The sequence below is a fragment of the Pogoniulus pusillus genome, chromosome 17 (genome assembly GCF_015220805.1).
Source record: "Pogoniulus pusillus isolate bPogPus1 chromosome 17, bPogPus1.pri, whole genome shotgun sequence".
Classification (NCBI taxonomy): domain Eukaryota; kingdom Metazoa; phylum Chordata; class Aves; order Piciformes; family Lybiidae; genus Pogoniulus; species Pogoniulus pusillus.
Genome location: NC_087280.1, coordinates 17,638,763 through 17,659,476, shown reverse-complemented (window position 1 = coordinate 17,659,476; position 20,714 = coordinate 17,638,763). Strand labels below are relative to the sequence as shown.

At 54.5% G+C, this 20,714-nt stretch overlaps 1 protein-coding gene and 1 long non-coding RNA gene across 3 annotated transcripts in view; both read right to left on the bottom strand.

The window, feature by feature from the left end:
- PCSK6 (proprotein convertase subtilisin/kexin type 6) overlaps positions 1-7,914 on the bottom strand; it is a 42,977-nt gene extending 35,063 nt beyond the window's left edge. Inside the window, exons 1-2 of the mRNA XM_064157981.1 lie at positions 7,721-7,914; positions 1,002-1,106 (exon numbers count right to left, since the gene is read on the bottom strand). Coding sequence (XP_064014051.1) covers positions 1,002-1,013 — 12 coding nt within the window. The 5' untranslated portion in view covers positions 1,014-1,106; positions 7,721-7,914. The remainder of the gene's footprint in view (positions 1-1,001; positions 1,107-7,720) is intronic.
- A 1,705-nt stretch (positions 7,915-9,619) lies between these two features.
- LOC135183125 (uncharacterized) lies at positions 9,620-20,338 on the bottom strand. 2 transcript variants are annotated; one of them, XR_010305416.1, is made up of 3 exons: positions 20,305-20,338; positions 12,537-13,659; positions 9,620-10,662 (listed from the first exon to the last, which is right to left on the bottom strand). It is a non-coding gene; the product is annotated as an uncharacterized LOC135183125 (long non-coding RNA). The 2 variants fall into 2 exon arrangements; XR_010305415.1 differs by lacking the exon at positions 20,305-20,338 and having other exon boundaries at positions 12,537-15,763.
- Between the last annotated feature and the right edge of the window lie 376 nt (positions 20,339-20,714).

The window sequence follows — 20,714 nt, the reverse complement described above, 5'->3', positions numbered from 1 at the left end:
TAAATGGAGGTATTTCAATGGCAGGGCTGAATTCGTCATCTGCTGGGATGCCTGTGCATCTCCCGAGGGCAAACCAGCTTTAGTTTGAGCCTGGTACACTTCCAGGGCACCCTCACCGGCAACTCAGCCACGCATGTGTGCGTCCTCTGGCTGAGCCTCCTCAGACGTGTGCTACCGAGCCCGTCCAAATGTTTAACCGCAAATCCCTCTGAAAGCTGGGCTGGCTGGGGAAAACGGGATGGCTCTCTGCGTCTGGAGGGATGCAGGTGGGAAGGATTGCACTGCCTTGTGAAAGAGCATCCCAAGAGTAGCCAGGCATCAGTACAAGCACCAGCAGCTCGCTGCAGCAGGTGTACCTTCACCAAGACTTTGTCTGCCTCTATTTCCCCCTCTCCCCCTAAAAGTACCCAGACCCTCACCACATTGAACTTTCCCCTGCTCTGCAGAAGGAGCATCTCACAGGGCTCAGATGCCGGCAGGAGCTGAGGGTGGAGGAAAGCCCTTCCTTACCGCCCCAATCCCAGCTCCCCCTTGGTCCCTTCCTTCCCTCCACCTCCCATTACTTTTATCAATTCAGCTGCACTGAAAATCCCTTCGGGTGCTTGCTCTAGGAAAAAGCAATGCAGAGCCACTGCCAAGGATTTCACACATAGCAACCATTGAGGCAGCAAGTGTTGTGGCAACTGGATCAACACCCTAAGCATGCAACAGCCTTTCTATCCCGGAAGGCTTTTCCCCCCTCTTTTCTTCCCTCTGGCTTTCAGGCAGATGTTAACATTTAGCCACTTCTGAGTACTTTTCATGGCCGATCGATGTCCCCGTGTCCAGTGAGTCACCCTGAGCATGCACAGGGCTGTGGTTCAGGGATAACACGCTGCTGCAAGATGCTTGGGCTCATGCTTGACCCAAACCAAGCCAATGGGCTCCTCTGGGATAAAGTCAAGACCTCCATCCCAGCAGTCTCCAAAGAGGCTGGGGGGTGACCCTGGGCTGCCCAGTACCTTGGGGTCCATGCGGAGGAAGTTGTGTGGCCCCCGGCTGCTCAGGGTCGAGCGCTTAAAGGTCTTGCTGTGGTGAAAGTGGTAGTAGTCTTCCAAGCTTCCAATCTGAAAGAAAAAGAGTTGCTTTAAAAAAAACCTGGTGTTTTCCCATGGTTGTCCCCTCTGTGCAGCCATAATCCCAGCCACACAGGATGCTGCCACTACCGTGGCAAACAGTGCGCTGGCACGACACAGCCCAGAAAACATGGCTATGAATTTTCACCCCTGAAATGCAGCCTTGCAAACTGCCTTCCACCAGCTCCAGAGCTGAAATGATGAGCTAAAAATGAGCTCAGCAGCTGCAGAGGAGCCAGAAGAGCTGTGCCTCATCCTGCTGTCTCTCCCCACCCCACACTCCAGAAGCAGGAACAACCCCATTAGGAGAGGTGGATGAGATCCCTCCTAGCCCTGGGATGCTCCGGGGAAGACAGAGACACAAATGTGCTTAGCCTGGAGTCAGGGAGGGCAGCAGGAGTCATTAAAAATAAAATATTTGCAAGGACACCAACCACCCCTCCCAAGGGATGTCCCAGCTTAGAGTCCCTCCCCAGCAGTAAGTGCTGCCTGGGAGCAGAGGCGAGCTGGGGAAGGCTCAGCAAAGCCTCACTCTCCTCTTTTACAAGATTTTGCCCTTTTTTGTCTTGCACGGAGCTGAAACATCCCACATCTGCAGGAAAACACGGTAACAGACACGCCACCCAGCCAAGCCCCAGGGTGGCCGCACTGCCTCCAGCTCTCCCGTCTCAGCATCTGGAGATGCCACAAATCCTCTTTTTCCATCCCAAAAGCACGGATAATGCCCTTGGGCTATGCAACGAGCCGGGCAATCTCTGCCAAGCACCACATGATGAGCATCCCACGGGGATTCACAACCACAGGAATGGAAATGACCCAAAAGCTACAGTCACTGGCACACAACTCCCAGGTCACAGAGTTTTGGTACCATTTAGACCTCTGCTCTAAATTCCTTTTTCCCTGAGGTTGATTTTCTTTCCCCAGAAGCCATGATCTGGATGCTCCAAGAGGCAGTGGCAGTCCCTGTGCCTGCCTCACAGGCTGGGAGGAGCTATGCTCTGAGCCCCCACCTACCACCCAGAAGCCAGGGTGATGTCCCTGAGACCACATGTGACATCCCTGAGGCCAGACCAGAGCTGGCTGTGACAGGACAGCTAGCAAACAGGTTTGTCCAGATGCTGAAGCAGACAATGACAACATCTTTATCACAGGTGAGAGGTGCTAGTCCTTCTTAGCAGCATTAAATACTTCAGTAGTTTTACTCTGCTTTTTTATGCCAGAATGGCATTCCGTCAGCTTTGCTGCCCTTAAGTGTGACTTCTGTCATTTATTTCCACTCAAGTGCTTTTAAATCCACCTCACCTCCCCCTTTTCCTTTGCATTCCAATACAGATGAGCCCTTTAACACCGCTGTGTAACGCGGTTCCTCATTGCTGACTGCATTTGACTTTTGAAACCCACCCCTCAAATCACATTCTTGCTCCAGATGGGGAAGGAGGATGCTCCAACCTCTCCATATTTTAGGGAAGCCCTGTGGAAAGCCACCCTGCCTCTTGCTCAAGGATCCCCCTTGATCAGGGTAATTCCAACCCCACAGCCCAGACGGTTTGGCTCTGTGTCCACCAGCTCAGCCTGGAGTGTGCAGGGTTGTGATATTCAGTTCTCCTCTTTGGTCCCCCCATAACAGGGCCGTACTAAAACACCAGCTGGAGAAGAGCTTCTGTTCTCTGACATGGCAGGCACGGGGCTTTGGGGCAGCAAATGTGAGATTACTACCTAATGCAAATCAGGAAGAAGAAAGGGAAGGAGATAACCCACCCCAGACTCTGGAGATGCTTGGTGAGAGCAGCAGAAGTGCTCTGTGCCCCAGGTTCCCTACTGAAGGAAAAATAGGGAGAATCTTCTCTTGTTTGGGCTAACTTGAAATCCAGCCCTGCTCTGAGCAGCTGTTGGACCCAGTGACCTCCAGAGGCCACTTTTTCATTCAAATAGCTTAGGTGAAAGTAAAAAAAGGCTTTTTCTTTACTTTTTTTTTTTAATGGAAGAGCATTTGTTCTCCAACTTCAGGTCAGGCAGCTCAGGGGGTGGCACGTGTCTGAGAGCTGGGTTTTCTCCTGCATGCAGAACCGGTGAGGCCAGAGCCCTGTGACCACAGCTGTGCAAAACTTAGAATCATAGAATCAACCAGGTCGGAAGAGACCTCCAACATCATCCAGTCCAACCTAGCACCCAGCCCTAGCCAGTCAACTAGACCATGGCACCAAATGCCTCATCCAGTCTTCTCTTGACAGTGACTCCACCACCTCCCTGGGCAGCCCATTCCAATGCAAATCACTCTCTCTGTGAGGAACTTCTTCCTAGCATCCAGCCTATGCTTCCCCCCCCCAGCACAACTTGAGACTGTGTCCCCTTGTTCTGCTGCTGGTTGCCTGGGAGAAAAGATCAATTCCCACCCGGTTACAACCTCCCTTCAGGTTGCTCCACTGTGCTTGGAGAGCACAGTGGAGCACACAAGAGCTATGTAGCAGAACTTCACCAGAGGCTGAGCCTTCCTTGTTACCTAGACAAGCAATCACACCTAAAATCTCCTGACCAGCCAGAGGACAGCTGCCCACAATGAAAGGTCCTAGCTTCACCACAGAGGAGACAGAGGAGGTTGCCACAACTGCAGTTAAAGAGCTCACCCACTCAAAGGCCAGGACCCACACCACACCCACACCAAACAGCAGCTCCAGATACACTCCCTCCCTCCCCAGGCACATTTCAAACTATCAACCCTGATGTTTTTTGACATCTAACTTCTGCCAAGAGCATGCACAGGAGGGTCTCATTTCCACAAGGATCGATTTTAATTTTCCCAATTGATTTGCAGGTTTGGGCTGAAGTTTCAGAGGAAACTCGAGTTTGAGACAGCTTGAATCTGCACCTCAATGAGAATCAGGTGCACTCCTTCCCTGCTATACAAGAAGTCCTGGGTGGTGCTGCCCAGCTCAGCTGGGCTGCAGGTGGAGCAAGCCAGAAGCAAAAGGAACAAGTTTTGCACTCTACAAAGTCATTATCACTACACCAAGGGTGTTGATGGCTTCACTTCCAGAAACCCACATGCTTGCCAATGTCATCTATCCAAACTGGGAAGAGTTTGAAGCTGAAGTTACTCATGACCCCAAGGAGACTTAGATGGTTACAAAGGTGTACAGATACACAGCAAATGAGGTGCAAGGAGAGAAATGCTAACTGGGTGTAAAGAGTGTTTTTTGTGGTAGGATGGTGACACACAGGCTTGGGGAGGTGCTGAGATCTCCATCCTTGGGTAGTTCCAAACCTCACCTGCAGCTCTGTGCAGCCTGCTATAGCCTCAAAGTTAGCTGGGGAGGTTGGAGACCTTCAGAGATCTTTGCCAACAGGAATTGCTCTAGAAATATGATCCTTAACAGAGATGCAATTGCAAGGGGCTTGGCCACCTCCTGATTTCCTTCTTCATTACCCATCCCATTCTTCTCCAAATCCTTGCCACCAGCAAGCCCCCCCCACCCCCCAAGTTGTACCAGGACAGGAAGAGTCACCCAGGAGATGCCCCTTCAATAGCACTCATTTGTCCCCATGCAATGCCAGACAGAGGGGAGCCCAGTGCCTGCCCGGCCTTATTAAGAGCCGTTCGTATTGTAAGCATGTTGAAGAGCTCTTGTAGCACCAAAGGAGACCTTCTAGGGAGCTGGACACCACCAGCACAGCACTAGAGCCAGACAGAAGCCAGACAGGGCATTGCTGAGCCTGTTTCTTCCCACTCCATCACGGCAAAGTCCTCCAGCATGTCACCCAAATCTTCCCATTTCTGCAGGCCACGGCTGCATTTGTACTGGTGCCCTCCAGGAGGATGGATCTGGCTGGGGATTTCCCTCCTGCAGGCAACAACTGTCCTCACTGACGACAGGGGCTCCAGACACTGAGATTCTGCCTTTCAAAATGTCCTCAGATGACCATGGCCAGATTCAGCTCACTCAGGACCAAGCCCGGGGCTGCAATGACACCATGGCTGCAGCATGATGAAAGGAATCCAGGAAATCTCCAGTTCCAATCCCAAACGAATCCTCTCCACCTCTTGCAGGTGAGGATGCTGAGCCTTCCAAAACTTAGTATTGGACACCAGATGAGGAAACTTGTATCAGTCCTATTAATGGGACAGGAACAGGTTCATCATCATCCTGGAACTGTGGCAGAGGCACTGCCTGGAGCACCATCACTGCACAGCCCTTGCAGTGCCCTGGGCCAGGACCTACCCCAGCTTGTCCTGCCACAGTGCACCAACAAAGAGCAGCCTGGGGTGTAAAGGCTTTTCCTTTTGCTTAATTGCTGCTGGAAAGGATTCCTCAGGGGAAATGTCACTCTGCCACGACCCAGAAGGGTTTAAGGGTGTCTGGATGCAGGGGAACATTTGGGAACAGCTAGCTGGTCATGGGGCAGACACCTCTGTGTGCAAAGAGCACTTCAGGAGGCTCCAAGATCATATGGCTGAGGAAAAGAGGCCACCAGCCAGCAAAGCAGGGCTGAGCCTTGCTTGTATCTAGCTGGGTTACTCTTACTGTCACCTCTCCTCCTCCCTCACCATGCTGGGACTCCCAATACTTGTCTACACTCCAACATCTCCCCAGGACAGGGCAGTAGCCCCTTGGCAAGGTTTTCCACCAGGTTTGTGCAGTATCAGTCCACCTGGGAGAGCATCTCAGTAGGGATGGTGTCACCCCTAGCAGCTCCATACGTAGAGGAGACAGTGGCCCTCACGGGGCTTGGCGTCCAATGAAGCACAATGCAGCAAATCTATGCACAAAGGGAAAGAAGTTCCTCAGGGTCTGGCACGGGACAAGCTCCCCTGAGAAAAGTTTGAGGGGCTATGGGGAACCAAAGAGCTGAAGACAAGACGGTGTGAGAAGCTGGGGAAGCCCCAGCAGCACACAAGCTCCCAGCACCCACGGGAAAGGTGGGAGCCAGGAACACTCTGATGCAACCACAGAAGTATTTCCCTTGCTCTCCAGCCTGCACCATGGCGCCCTGAGGAAAAGATTCAGGACAGAGGGAGGGATGGGTTCGATGCTTCAGTGAGGATATGTCATGCCCATGGACCAAAAGTCTCCAGCACTGCAGCACCCAGCTCAGAAAAGGAAGGATGCAGGAGAGCAGCAGATGCTCCAGCAGGAAAGAAACACTGCAGAACTCCAAAGCAGGAGCTGTCGTTGGGCTGATATAAACCAAGTCAGTAGGAAGCACAATCAAGATATTGTCTGGGTGAAATGGGTTAAACGTCGAGAAGCACTTTGAGTTGCACATCTCTATTACTTAGTCCCTTGAGAGAGGCATTTGAATAACAGGAGTGATTTTCTCCAAGGTGAAAGAAGAGCCAAGTGCAGCAGGTAGGAGCCAGAGGGGGGACATGAGGGGCTAGCCCCCACGGGAGTTCACAGACACCAGTGTAGGAAGTGTCCCTGATTCAGCCTCCTTCCCTCCCCCCCCAAAATTTGTTTACACAGCACCCTGTGACTTTAATTATAGTTAAACCCAGGGTTGTGATAGAAAGCAAGGTTGTAATTTATAGTCCAGAAGACACCTTGGCAGGAGAACAACTTGAAGTGCCACCCAGTGCTGAGCAGCCAGGTGACGTGGGACCAACCAGCTCCAGAGGAGAGGCCGAGGACACCAGCCCACACCTGGCTTTGGAGAGAGGGTGAAGAAATTCAGAGGAAAGGGATGCAAGTCGCCTTTAAGCCACCCGTGTGTTGCAGGCGACTGAAAGCAAGAGTTCTCCGTTGTTCCCCAACCTTCCGATAAACCCGGGCCAGGGAGTCCAAAGTTTGTTAAATCCACAAATGCAACTTCCCGGGATGGGAGGAACTTGTGCAATCCCCCTGTGTTGGGCGAGGGCACCTCGAGGAGCGGCCGCCGGGACCCGCCGGCACCGGGGGATGGCACCGCGCCGGGGCCGGGCTGTAAGGAGCAGGACCGAGGCTGCCCGGCCGCCCACCACGGGGCCAAAGCGCTCCGCGGGTATCGCTGCATTGGTCTCTTCCCGATCCCTCGGGAAGGATTCCAGGGCCCAGCTCTTCCTGGGATCCGAGGCAGCACACCCCCACCCCCCCCCATCGCCGGCACATCTCCGGTTCCGAGACCCTCGGCATCCTCCCCAGGGCCAAGACTTTCGGCTGCTCCCCGACTTGGAAACTCCCAGCGTAAGGGCTCCCGAGAGTTCCCCGGCACCACCCATAGGCTGCCGGTGCCGGAACACCCCGGCAGCTCCCCGGGATCGTCCTTAGACGCCCGGGGCCACTGGAATCCCAGGCAGCTCTCTGTGACATTCCGTCGGCGCCCGATGCCGAGACCTCCGACAACTCTTTGGGACCCCTGGCAGCTCTCCGGAACCCCCCGTAGGCTCACGGCAACCGGGACCCCTGGCAGCTCTCCGGAACCCCCCGTAGGCTCACGGCGACCGGGACCCCTGGCAGCTCTCCGGAACCCCCCGTAGGCTCACGGCGACCGGGACCCGCGGCAACTCCGCAGCCCAGGGACACCCCGCAGACTCCCGGTGACGGACCCCCCCCCCGGCAGCTCACCGAGACCCTCCGCAAGCTTCCTGCTCCCCATGCAGCCCCCACTCCCGGTACCCCGGTGCCCCTTACCTGCCCCAGGCTGATGTACCCGTAGGCTGCGGCAAGGCGGGCGGCCTCGGCGGGCCCCCCCCGCACTCTCACGGCCCAGTGGTTGGTGTAGACGGTGCGGGAGGGCTCGGCGGTGGCCCCGCGCCCGGTGAGCGCCAGCAGCAGCGCCAGGGCCAGCAGGCGGAGGCGAACGGGCGGCGGGGCGGCCGCGCTCCCCGGGCCGGGGCCGGCTGCGGCGGGCATGGTGTGCGCTCCGCGGGGCCGGGCTGGGCGGAGCGGGGAGCTGCGCCTTTTAAAGCGGCCCCGGAGCCCGGCGGGGGCGGGGGGATGCTCGATGAAGCGGGGGACGAAGGGGGCGGGGAGGACCCGGACGGGCGCCCGGCGGACGGGGCGGCTCCCGAGAACCCCCGCCCTGCCGCCGGGCATCCCTCCGCTAGCCCTCCTGCAGCCCCACTGCGTGCCCGCTACTGCTCTCTGGAAACCCCCCTGTACACCTCTGCATCCCCCTTGCGTGCCTCGGTGCGGCTCCCCGGACAACTCCTTGCATGTCCCTAGAGAGACCTCTGCCTCCTCTATGCCTCCACTCCCCGACCCTCGCCGGGCTCCGGACAACCTCCTGTGCCCTCCCCTCCCCCCCTCTACATCCTCATGCATGTCCCAGTGCTGCTCCTCGGAAACCTTCCTGCATCATGAAGCACTCCCCACCCTGTATGTCCCTGGACGACCCCTGTACCCGTCTCTATCCCTCCAGGATGTCCTGATGATGGTCCCCGGAAATCTTGCACCTCCCACTCCTCTCCCTTCGATAACCCCTGTACCCCCTCGCATCCCCTGCGTCAATCCGGACAATATCCTGTACCCACATGCATGTTCAGGTTCTGCTCCCCGGAAACCTCCCTGCACACACCTGAATCCTGCTCTCCCAGCATGTCTCAGTGCTGCTCCTTGGAAATTCCTTTGCATGTCAACCTCCTGTAGTCCCTCTGCACTCTCCCACCCTCCCTGCTTGCCCCGGTGCTGCTCCCCTGCACCCTCCTACATGCCCTGGTACTGCTCTCTGGATTTTCACCCCTGCGTGGTCCTTCGTGCTCCCACATCCCCCTCTGGCATCCCCCTGGGCAGTGCTTCCTGAATCCCCTCAGCTCTGCTTCTCAGGTATTCCCCTGCATCCCCACCTCCTCAGGCTCCCCCCCAGCATAGATCTCTCACATTCCCCCTGCTTACCCTCAGTCAGCTCCTCACGCATCCCTTTGGAGCTGCCTGCAGCACGCCCCTGGGCAGCCAACCCGACCTCCCAACCCCCATTCCCACTGCCCCTACCCCCTGCATCCCTCCATATGCCCATGGCATATTCCTTGCATCCTGCCCCCCAACGCTGCTCCATACCCCTGGGCATCCCTCCTGCACCCCCATGGGCTCAGAGGGTAAACACCAGGAGGATCTTGGGGCAGGATTTTGGCTAATAGGAAGGATTTGGGGGCAAACCTGGCCATGGCAGGTGTGGGAGGCACCACGGGGAGCCATGGCCATGGGCAGAAAGGCTGGAGAACTCTCTCTGCCTCCCGTAGACGCCATTTGGGGGACAGCAGAAAGCTCACGAGCTGTTAGAAAAATGGGCTTTGTTGGGGAGAAGGCAGCAGCACATACAAAGGATGGGCTCAGGAGCGGGTCAATGACGCTCTGTTCCACAGCCCTCCCTGCCAGCAGAAAGCTGACAACTGCCTAAACTGAAGCCGTGTTTCACTCGCATCTCATCAGAGCTTCACCTACATCACATCAAAGCTTCACCTGAGCTTCAGAAATGCCCCCACGCAGCCCCTGGGGCTTGCAAGGCCCCAGCTGAGCCGTGCCAGGCATTGTGGTTGCAACCACAGGCTCCAGCCTTGGGGCACCTGCAATTCCTGGAGTGGGTGTCGTCTCTTTTCCAGGTTCACAACAGATTTGGGAGGCATGTGGGGCACAAGCCCCTGCTGGCAATCAAAGCACTTTACAAAATGCCCTGGCAGCTGCCCCCAAACTGCAAACACCTTCTCAAGCTCCGAACAGCTTTGCAAAATCCACCTAAATGCAGCCTCCGGGCAAGGATGCATTCAAAAAGAGATGCCAGCAGGGGAGAGGGAGCATTGTATCGGAGGAGGGGGCATCAAGCACATCCTGCATTCCATCGCCAACGGCGGAGGGCAGAAATCATGGTCTCATCGCCCATCAGTTCGTGGTGACACTTCGAGTTAATAGGAAAGTCCACCCAGCTCAGCAGCAAGATTAAACCAGGGGAAATTTATGGGGAGCATCGGACAGGGCCAAAATCCACCAGCAGCTCCTGCGCTGGGCTGGGTCCGGCCCATTGCAGACAGCAAATTCACGGAGAGGGCTAGACAGAGACGAGCCCCAGAGGTAGCAGCAGCAGCCTGGACCCACACAATTAGAAATATCAGCAAAATGAGGATCTGGAAGGTTTCTGTGTGCCAACAGATAGCTGGCATCAAGGATGGGACAATTTGCTGCCACAGGCAAAGGCAAAGGGGAGTTAAGTGGCTCTGCACCCACCATAAGCTGTTCCTCATGGTAATCACTGCAGGCATCAGTCATGTCATGCCGGGATGCTGGAGCCCAGTGCCCACATCAGAGCTCACCATGCCAGGCATCCTGGCAAGGCCACCCCGTGTGCTGCCCGGGCAGAAGCAATGGGTTTGTGCGTGGCCATTCCTTCTGATTAAGCAGTGAAGGATGGTTTCCATTAGCACAAGCACACTGCGAATCCAATCCTCATTTCCCATCTCCTTTATGGGTTTTTCTTTGAGTTTCCTGCTGGCTAAGGTGTGTGAGATGGATGATCAGGGCTGGAGGGTGCTGGGTGTGCAACACACGTTGAGAGAAACAGAGACAGAGGAAAGGTGAGAAGAGATGAAACAAATCCAATCCCCATCTCCATCCACCTCACTGCCAGAGAAGGTCTGCAGGGGCTGCAAAAGAGGGAAGAAATTTCACCATGGGGAGCAAAGAAGGAGGAATAGGCTACAGCTGTGGTGGGGAGGGTTTAGGGTTTGATGATGGGAAAAGCTTTCTGATGGCAGAGAGTGAAGATGGGAAAGGAGCAGTCTGGAGGCAATGCAAAACTCCATTGCCTCTGCATTAGGTGATTAAAAATGGGCAAATCCCTGGAAGACTGGGCCAGATCTGTGCCCAGGAGCACTCTGCATCCCACAGCAACAGCCCCATGGGCAACAAAGCCCAGCAGCATCTTGCATCCCACACCAAATTGCCACTTCTTATGTATCAGATGGACAGATAGTTACTGGTACCGGTAAAACCCTGTGCCCCATCGTCAGTCTGGCAGCGTTCAGCCCAGCTGGCAGGCGTAGGCGAGTGGCATAAGAGCCTTGCCCCAGCACCGACTGCAGTGCTGGGCTTTACATTTCAGTGTCTCTCCTTGTTCCCACACCACTCCTGCCCCAAATCCCACCGGCATGATTTCAAAATTGCCACATCCTGGATGGCAATTTTCCCAGCCAAGCCCACAGGATTTACCTGGAGCACCAGGAAAACCAGACTTTGGCCCCACATGCTCGGCAATGAACAGGGGCAGGGGCTCCTTCTTTAAGTCTTTTCCTGGGATTATTTGCAAGCCAGGAGAATTACTGCTTGAAGGGGGAGATGCAATAAAATCTGCGAGCCAGGCGGTTAAACAGAAGCCGCTGCAAAGGCAGCACGGGAAGAGGCGCTGCTCAACCAGGAACGTTTAGACCCTGCTGAACAGAATTTATAACAGTCCTGGCGTTTTTATATCTGCCCGTGAGTTACAGTTAGAAATCCCAGCCTGTGCCATGCTCCTGGCTTCCTACGGCAGCGAGAATACGGCTGGGAGCTGCGTGAAGGAGGGAGAAAGCCATTTAAATGCTGTCTCTTTGAAAACTGAGCCCTTCTGTGTCTTTTTAAGGCAAGTTCAGAAAAGGAAAGTGCAAAATAACACGCAAAAGATGCTATTTTTTGCAGAGGAGGGCTGGCAGGGCTGGCACTCAGCTGCCTGCCCTGAGCAGAGGGACTGTCGCCCTGTCCTTGCCTGTGGCTGTGGGGCTGGCAGAGGGAGCCGGGCCGCAGGAGCTCTGCCCCTGTGTGCTGAAGTGCGAGAAGCTGAGCGAACAAAAGCCATTCTGCAAACTCGCACGGCCCAGAGGTGCCCCCAGGGGGGCAGGATGGGATGGCCACTCAGCCCGGGGGACACTGACCGGCCAGACCCCCAGTGTGGCCAGCGGGAACTGCTCGATGAACCCCCACAGGGGGCTGGGCGTGGGAGCTGGGCTTTTATCTTTTGCGTGATGAGTGCCTGGCGACGTGGAGATTACAGCAAGAATCAGGCTAAAACCCATTTATCTGACCCAAGTGGGGCCCGTGTGTGTCCCGGGGACGTGCGGAGGCGGGAGCGGGGCCACGGCAATGCTGGTGGCTGCGAACCTGCCCGGCAGAGCCCAGCCAGGCAGCTGCCTCCCGTGGTTCATATAAAGACTGTGGTGATTAAAGCAGCACACCTGGACATGGCTCTTTCTGTAGCTCCCAGGCTTAACCAAATGAGTGAAATTTGCACTGGCATCACTAAAATGCTGCGGTTCAGGATTCTGGCTGCACCGGGGAGTTCCTCTGCAGCTTGACTCTTCACTCTCCACTGAAAGCCCACGTGGAAAAACCCCATCTGGCTCCGACTCCAGCCTCTGCCTGGCTCCAGCGCTGCCTAACCAGATCTCTTGCCATCATGGTGCCCATTAACATCAGCCCATTAACCAGTTCACTAACATCAGCCCTCAAACCAGTCTGGCAGCCTCCTGTATCCTTCTGCACTCACCCCAGCTTGCTCCCAGCACACATGGTGGTGATGGCAAAGCATGGAGCTCTCCTCCACTGTCACTGTTGCCATCCAGGGGCTTGGAAATCTGGCAAAGGAATCAGTGCTTTTGCATTTGACACCTCTCCAACAATCTCTTTTTGTTCTCTGCTTGTCCATTTAGGTGTTAAAATAACCCCTTGCCAGCGACCAGACAGTTTGGTTTTGGTAAAATCCTGCACACGAATGAGCTGCCCATGAAGCTTGCCAGAAGAAACTCAGATTCAGAGCAGCCACGAAGTAGCACTCCCATGGCTGGTGTGTCACAGGCACTGGCAATGCCACCACTGCTGGCACTGCTTAGCAGCTCTGCAGCTGAGAATTCCTTGGGTGAATTCCCAGGAGATTCATGTTCAATAGCAAAAAAAAAAAATGCCCCTGCTTTTTACTTTCCTTCCTAAATCTGGATTAAGCTGTTTTCAGAGCAAAGAGGTGAAGCCAAATGTGATGGAGGAGGGTCAGGGAGGTGAGGGACAAGCAGCAGCATTTTGCTGGTGCTCAGCCTTGGCAGTGCCAACCCATACATGGGGAAAAGCATCTCAGAATGCCTAAACCACACGGTCTAGAAATCTCCATTCCCTAACACTTACTGGTGAGAAATGGGGAGAGTTATGGAGAAAAAAAGGGCTCCTACCCAGGTGGAAGAGGTTGCCCGGGGAGGTGGTTGAGGCCCCTTCCCTGGAGACATTCAAGGTGAGGCTCGATGGGGCCCTGGGTGCCCTGGTCTAGTGGGGATGTCCCTGCTGACTGCAGGGGGCCCAGGCTGGATGACCTCTAGAGGTCTCTTCTGGCCTTGGCCATTCTGGGATTCTATGAGAGTCATGGGGATGACCAAGGAGGGATGTGCGAATGGTTCACTACCATCCAGCATCAGTCAGAGACTGAAGACAGTGGCGAAAGAGAATTAAACTGCAGATTAGAGAGGCCACCTGGCTGCAATGACACACTCAGGGTATGAGGGCAGAGCATCCCCAGCACCGTAATTAGACCAACATCTGTCCGGCGACAGCCAGGGCTTGCGCAGTCGCTCTGATGCTCCAGGTTAGGTTGGAGATTTCCTGCAGGCTCCTCCTGCTCTGCTTTTCTGCAATTTTAGAGAAATTTGAATATTTTTAACTCCCCCTCCCCCCATCTGATACATTCCTCCTCTTTGGAAAGATTAAATCTTGATTGTCAGGAACCGGAGTAGCAGGCAAGATTTCCCAGACTAGTCAAAATGTCATCCTGGTAAAAATGTTGGCAATAAAAACTAAAAAGGAAAGGCCCACAATGGACAAGGGCCTGTAAAAATATCCAAAAGATGGATCTGGAAGTTTAGAGACAATTGAAGCTCAGCGGCAGAAGGACACTCCAGGGACTGCTGGGCCCAGCACAGACATTCACAGAGGGGGGGGGCAGGGGGTGGTGGTGGTGAAATCGATAAGTTAAAAAAGAATTGCCTCTGTGCTCAGTCTTGAATTAAAAGGGAACAAACCCAGGCTTTTCCAGCCAACTCAAATGGCTTTGGGGGTTTGCAGCCTTTTGGAAATCAGAGCAAGGAAGGAGATGCCCAAGCGAGGGGTGGGGGTATAGTGAGGCATCTAGTGGGGCAGCACCAGGGCTATCCAGACTCCCACCCACTTGTGTTTTGGAATTTTTGGGGTGCAAGATGGATTATCTCTAAGGAGAAGGTGCTGGCATGAAGAGGGATCCCCCAAGGGTACAGCTTGGTGGCACCCATCCCACTTGAAACCATGAATAGGGTAGAAATCCTTCCTCTTCCTTCCCTAGTCCCCACTGCCATCCTGCTTCATCCAAGAGCACTGTACTGGGGAAAAGCACCAGAGCCAAGCAGGAACTGGTAATAAACCCAGGCCAACCCAACCCCACCCTGGACTAGTAGGTCTTGGAAGAGCAGGTTACACCAGCACTGTGCAGGCACTGTGTCATCACCATGTGGGGAGAGCATATTTTGGGTGCCCCCATGAAGGAAGGGCAGCCATTACTGCTAGGGGAGCAGCTCCAGGGCTGGAGCAACTCCTGTGAGGGCTGGGGGGTGCTGGGCAGAGATGATCATTGTCTCCTCTCTGTGTGATGGCTTTGTCAAACCAAATGCAACTCTATTACTTCATCCCAGGGTCAGGTGATGTCCCAAGGACCTGGCTGTGACCAACACAGGATCATTAAAATCATAGAATAAAATCAGATAGTGGTTTAGGTGGGAAGAGACCTTTAAAGGTCATCTAATCCACCCCTCTTCTGCAGTCAGCAGGGACATCTGCAAGCAGAGCAGGTTGCTCAGAGCCCCAAACAACCCGACCTGGAACAGTTCCAGAGATGGGCAACCTGGGCCAGTGTCTCACCACCTTCAGCGCCAAAAATGCCTTCCTTCTGCCTAATCTGAATCTCTCCTCTTTTTGATTAAAACCATCTCCCCTTGTCCTGTCACAACAGGCCTTGATCAAAAGCTTGTCCCCACCAGTCACTGGAGAACCCTGCACTGCACTGTCACTCCCCAGCAAACCCCTTGCACTGGAGCAAGCTCTGGCAACAGGAACACGAAGGGAGCAAGACCAGCCTGGGGGTGGAGAGATGCAAAGATCAAATCAGCAGCGATTTCAAAATAAGCAGCCCAGGGAAAACACAGTGTGGCCTTGCCCAGGCTGTCATTTATGCCAATTAAATGGAAAAAACTTGGCCTGGCACGAGGGAGAGCTGCGTGGTATTTCCTGAAAAGGGCGTGGGGAGCATCCTTGGAAAGCTTTCCCTGCACAATGTGCTTGCTGTTTCCAGAAAACTAAAGTTTGCTGTGACCCACCTGTCCTCGACAAGCAGCTATTTAAGGCCGGAACATGGTCAGCCTGGAGTCAGTGGCTAGGTCTGTCCTGACTGCAGAGCAGCTGGCACCTTTGCCAGGCTCTGGGGTTTGGCTCTCTACCTGCAGCTCTTGAACTGGTGCAAAATGCCTTGGGGAAAAAACCATGCAGGAGAGCTACCCAGGCACCCAGCACTGCCAGCTGAAGGTGTTCCCTGCCCCAGCTTTCGGCTGGTGGCTATTAAATTGCTGTGCCAGCTCCCATAGCTGTGCCTGGCAGCGCCAGAACAAGGCAAGAGGGGGCCAGCAGGGAGTTTTCTTCACCGCCTCAGCTTTTGTGGGTACTTGGGCCCAAGCTGGGAGCCTGGGGAGTCAGAGCCCAGCAGGCAGCAGCTTTGGGAGGAACAGCTGCTGGAGGAACAGCTGCGGGAGTAGCGGGTGAGTGCATCCCCACGGGGCATCGCTGCTGCCGCTCCAGAGGGAAGGGACAGGTTCTGGCAGCGAAGGGGCTGTCCTGTCACCCCTGTCCACACATCCCCCAGCAAGCCAGGGCTCGGAGCCGCTCCGAATCGCAGCGGCAGGGCGTGCTCGGGGTTCACCCAGGCTGTTCCTGGAGGTGTCGGCAGCCTAACGAGCCCTGCCAGAGCTCCGAGAGAGCTCACCTTTGGCACGCCCTTCCGAAGCGCAGGGGGGAGCTGGAAAATAAACATCAGCCCACGGCTTGGGTGGGTTCTCTCCTGCCTGAGCTCTGCTCAGAAGCCGCAGCCAAGCCGTGCTTGGGCGATCAAAGCAGATCCAGCTCCTGGCCGGAGTGAAGAGAAGCAGCTCCACCTAGGCAGGGACTGGTGCTAAAGCAGCGCCGACCTCCGCTCCGCTTCAGGCATCAACCATCATCTGTGACGGCGATCACGTCTCGTCTGCTGTTGAAGCTGGGCTTTCAGCCAACACAGAGGTCTCAGGTTTTTGGGCCAGTTTGAGGTAAGAATTTAAACTTTTTCTTCTCATTTGAAACACACACACACACACACAGAGAGAGAGTATTTATCTTCTTTCCCAATGGAGCTGGAAAATTTGGGGTAAAATCACCTGTTTTCGACAAATCTCTATTTGCATCCTTGAAAGGCACCCGAGACCCACGGAGGGAGGGAATCCTGCAAGAAACTCCACAGCAATAAAAAGCTTTCCAAGGTAGGAAATCACCCTTCAATACAGTCAAGGGTGAAACAGTGTTTTATGAAGCCCTGGGAGGGTCTGGATTAGTCCCATGATAATCAGCATCAGCTGCTGGTGAGGATTTTCAGTTTCATTCCAGGAAAGAGCAGGGAAGATGATTAACCTGGTCTTGTTTTGAAAGCTGCTCATTAGTTCTTCTCAAACACAATCAGACTCCAAACCTAAGTGAGATGTCCAACAGGATTTTGAGTACACACAAAAGTTTCCAAGGTGGGGGGAGAAAAGATCCCAGCCAGGACACTGCTAACAGATCTGCTAAGGGGGCGTCTGGTAAGAAGCTGCAGTTTCTTTTCAGCTTTGTCAGTTAAATGCTTGTTATTGATCAGTTAGGCAGAAATCAATCTGGGTTTAAGTGATATCTGATGAACTGGGTCCTGCAGATTAACCTTGGTTGTTAACCGTGGGAAAGAAACTGCTTCTTCCCCCCCGGCATTCCCCAGGGTGCTTGGTTAAGGCAGGGTTTGTGCCCACCTTGCCAAAGAAAAATCCCCTTTTTCTTTCACCACTGCCACTCTTCTGGAGGAAACACATCCCAAGGACCCACCCAGGCACAGCAAAACCTTTCGGAAATGGGGAGGAAATGAAGGAAAAGGGGGAAATTAGCCACGCACAGAGGGTGGCTTCTTCCCCAGTCCCAGCTCAGGAGGCTGCTGCTGCTGCCCAGCACACACTGGGCCATGCTCATTCACAGGCTTTTCCAAATATTATCCCAATATTTTCTTTCAGTTCCCAGATAAATGGGCCTCTTCAGCAGGCTTTAAGCCCTCTCTGTTCCAGCATTTTCTTTGAGGCAGCAGAGGAAACGGTTGGATTACCGGTTCAGGGCTGAGCTGCTAGGGGGTTTCCACCACAAAATAGGGGCAGTGTTGGTTTTCTCCCTTGTCCCATCAGGAAATATGAAGGAGGCCACTTTGCCCCTTGATCTTCCTTTCTTTCTGCCTTCTCTCCCACGCCACAGTCTGTCTTTCCCATGCTTTCCTGTGGTCTTCACAGATTTCTGAGCATGTTTGCAGCTTTCCAGCTCCATTCAGCAAGGGCACTTCGCAGCCTGACCTAAGATGTGCTTCCTCTGCCTCGCTAATTGGTGTCTGAGGTTGAACAGCACAAATAAACCCTCACCCCAGCCTCCCCCCCCAGTTAATCCAAAGGGTGTTTCCTTGCAATTGCTTTTGTCCTGGCATCTCCAACAAGCTCTGAATTTTCTGAGGTGAGACAGAGGTAATTTTCAAGCCTGGTGGGACATGACTGCCACCAGCCTGCTCCCAGCCCAGTTTGTCATTGCAAGCAGAGCAGATCACTAGCCAGAGGGGCATAGCTGGCCATGATGTCCCACAGCACCCTGTGGGTGAGTGGGAATGTCCCCACCTGCAGACTATCCCCCTGCTGAGCATCCTTTGAGCCATGGGGAAGCTTCAGAGGACCCCATATCCATCCCGTAGGGCTGGGACAGCAAAGCCACAGTACCCAAGGGAGCAGAGGAAGATGTTCATGCAACAGTCTGGGGGGATTGCAGAGCCAGGGGAAAATATAGAATCACAAAATCCTTTGGGCTGGAAAAGACCTTTAAGAACATCCACTCCAAGTGTTAAATACTGCCAAGTCCACCACTAACCCATGCCCCCTCGGCACCACATCTACATGGCTTTTAAATCCTTCCAAGTATGGGGTCTCCACCACTCCCCTGGGCAGCCTGTTCTGGGGATTAACAACTCTTTGGAGGAAAAAATTGTTCCTCGTGTCCAACCTAACCCTCTCCTGGAACAACCTGAGGCAAATCCTCTTGACTTGTTCCTTGGGAGAAAAGACCAATTCCCTCTTGTCTCTAAACTCCTTTTAAGGAGCTGTAGAAAGCCAGAAGGTCTCCCCTCAGCCTCCTTTTTTCCAGGCTAAACAACTCCAGTTCCCTCAGCCACTCTTCACCAGACCTATTTTCCAGACCCTCCATCAGCTTTGTTGCCCTTCTCTGAACATGTTCCAGCACCACAATGTCCTTCTTGTAGTGAAGGCCCCAAAACTGAACCCAATATTTGAGGTGCAGCCTCAACAGTGCTGAGCACAGAGTGATTACCCTGGTCCTGCTGGCCACACTGTGGCTGATATAGGGCAGGGTGCTGCTGGCCTTCTTGGCCGCCTGGGCACATTGAATGACAGGAGAGGACAGGAAAAAGCCACATTTCAGTGCAAAGAGCTACTGCTTTGCAGTGGCCAGACAGGGTGAACAGCCCTTGGCCATGGAAACACACTGGGTGCAAAGCTGTTCATGGCTCTGGGGAGGAACAGGGTGAACAAGTGGAAGGAAACTTAACTGTGGCTCTGGGGATCCTCAATAGGCTGGAGAAGGGCAAAGGGAGACTTGGTATGGGTGGCCATCACTTCAAGCTTTTACTAGCTTCATGCTCTGCCCTAAACATCTCCAGATGGTCCTTACTGTCAAGGGAGATGGTGCTGCCCAGGCACTGAGACACATGGCTCCATGGGAATATATCCTTGGGAAATGCCACCGGTAAGGACCCCAACCCCCTCCTATGCTGAGGGATGGGACAAGCTCAGTCACTGAAGACCAGGATGTGGTCTTGTCCTTCATCCCCAGATGGGCTTCCAGTGCTGGAGGGGGAGGTGTCCCCTTTACCAGAGCCGCGGGATGGGACATGAAGAGGCAAACAACCCCAAGGCACACGAGGTCCGTGGTGGTCCTTGCCCATCCTCCGGAGCTTTTCGAGTGCTGCAGCTCGTTTTCCTTCCATCGTTCATTGACCACTCCGTCGGGCCCAGGGCCGTGCCGCGGGTGCCCGGTGCAGCCTGGGGAGGTCGGGAGGGCAGCCCGGCGGGACCGCAGCCCGCCCGCTCCCCGCCACCCCCGAGCAGCCGGTGCGCAGGGCCGGCACTAGGTGGGGATGGCATCACACAGCCGCGCTCGGCGCCCTGCTCGGCCCGGGAGGAAGGGCAGGGTGTGGGCTGCAGGCTGGGCTGCTGTGGCAGCTCTGCGCGGGCAGCTGCGGTCTCTGGGGGATGCAAAATACCGATGGGCTGGGCTGAAGAGAAAGGCTGCCAGGGAGGGATGAGGTGCGAGATGCGGAGAGCAGTGTGGCAGGGATGTGGGCAGCAGTGTGTAAAGGATGTTGAAGGTAGAACGGCAAGGACGTGGGCAGCAGCGTGGCAGTGCTGTTTGAGGTAGCATGGCAGGCATGTGGGCAGCAGCATGGCAGGGATGCTGGAGGTAAAGCAGCAGGGATGCTGGAGGCAGCTCCGACAAGGCACAACCAGGCAGATTACACCCACATCCCCTATCTCCCCGAGTAATAAACTTGCAGGTTTTCTCCCCAAGCACTCACCAGGGACTCTGATCTCCCCCACTGCAGCCTTTCCCCAGCAGCAGGACCAGCTTGCTGCAGGTTCCAAAGCTATTTCATGATTTCTGGCAAATCTGGAAGTCAGAAAAGAAGCTGGGTTGGAAATGTCAACAATCCTGGGACTCTCCAGAATTTAAGGAAGAAGTTAACTGACCTGCAAACACAAACTTTGCACTTCCTGCCAAATCAACTGTTCTGAGGTGACCTAAACCCAGAACGCTTAGAGGAGCTTTCATTTGTTTTAAAATTAGGTAGTTTCACTTTAATCTGGATCAATTTACCCCTCCCCCACTCTTTCCCTCCCCTTTATATTCTCCAGATGCACCACAAAATGAAAAATCCCCTTTCTCACCTTGCAGGACATAGCCTTCCCAGGCAACTCCATGTGCTCAGCAACAATGCCCCCTGCAAATCCAGCCACAAATACCCACCCACATCCCTGACAAATTTGATTCACCTGCACCAATTTCCAGCTAAGTCCATGATTAGGCATCATCATAATCATCATCAGCTGTCCAGGCCACAGTGGGTTGACCATCCTTAGGTATCACCTCAGATCCATATTCCCTTTGAGATGCATCTGCTCTGATGTACTGCTGCAGGTTTCTTGGTCTGAGAGAGACTTGGGGGTGCTGGTGGATGAGAAGCTCAATGTGAGCCAGCAGTGTGCACTTGCAGCCCAGAGGGCCAACCAGAGCCTGGAATGCATCAGAAGAAGTGTGGCCAGCAGGGTGAGAGAGGTGATTCTTCCCCTCTACTGTG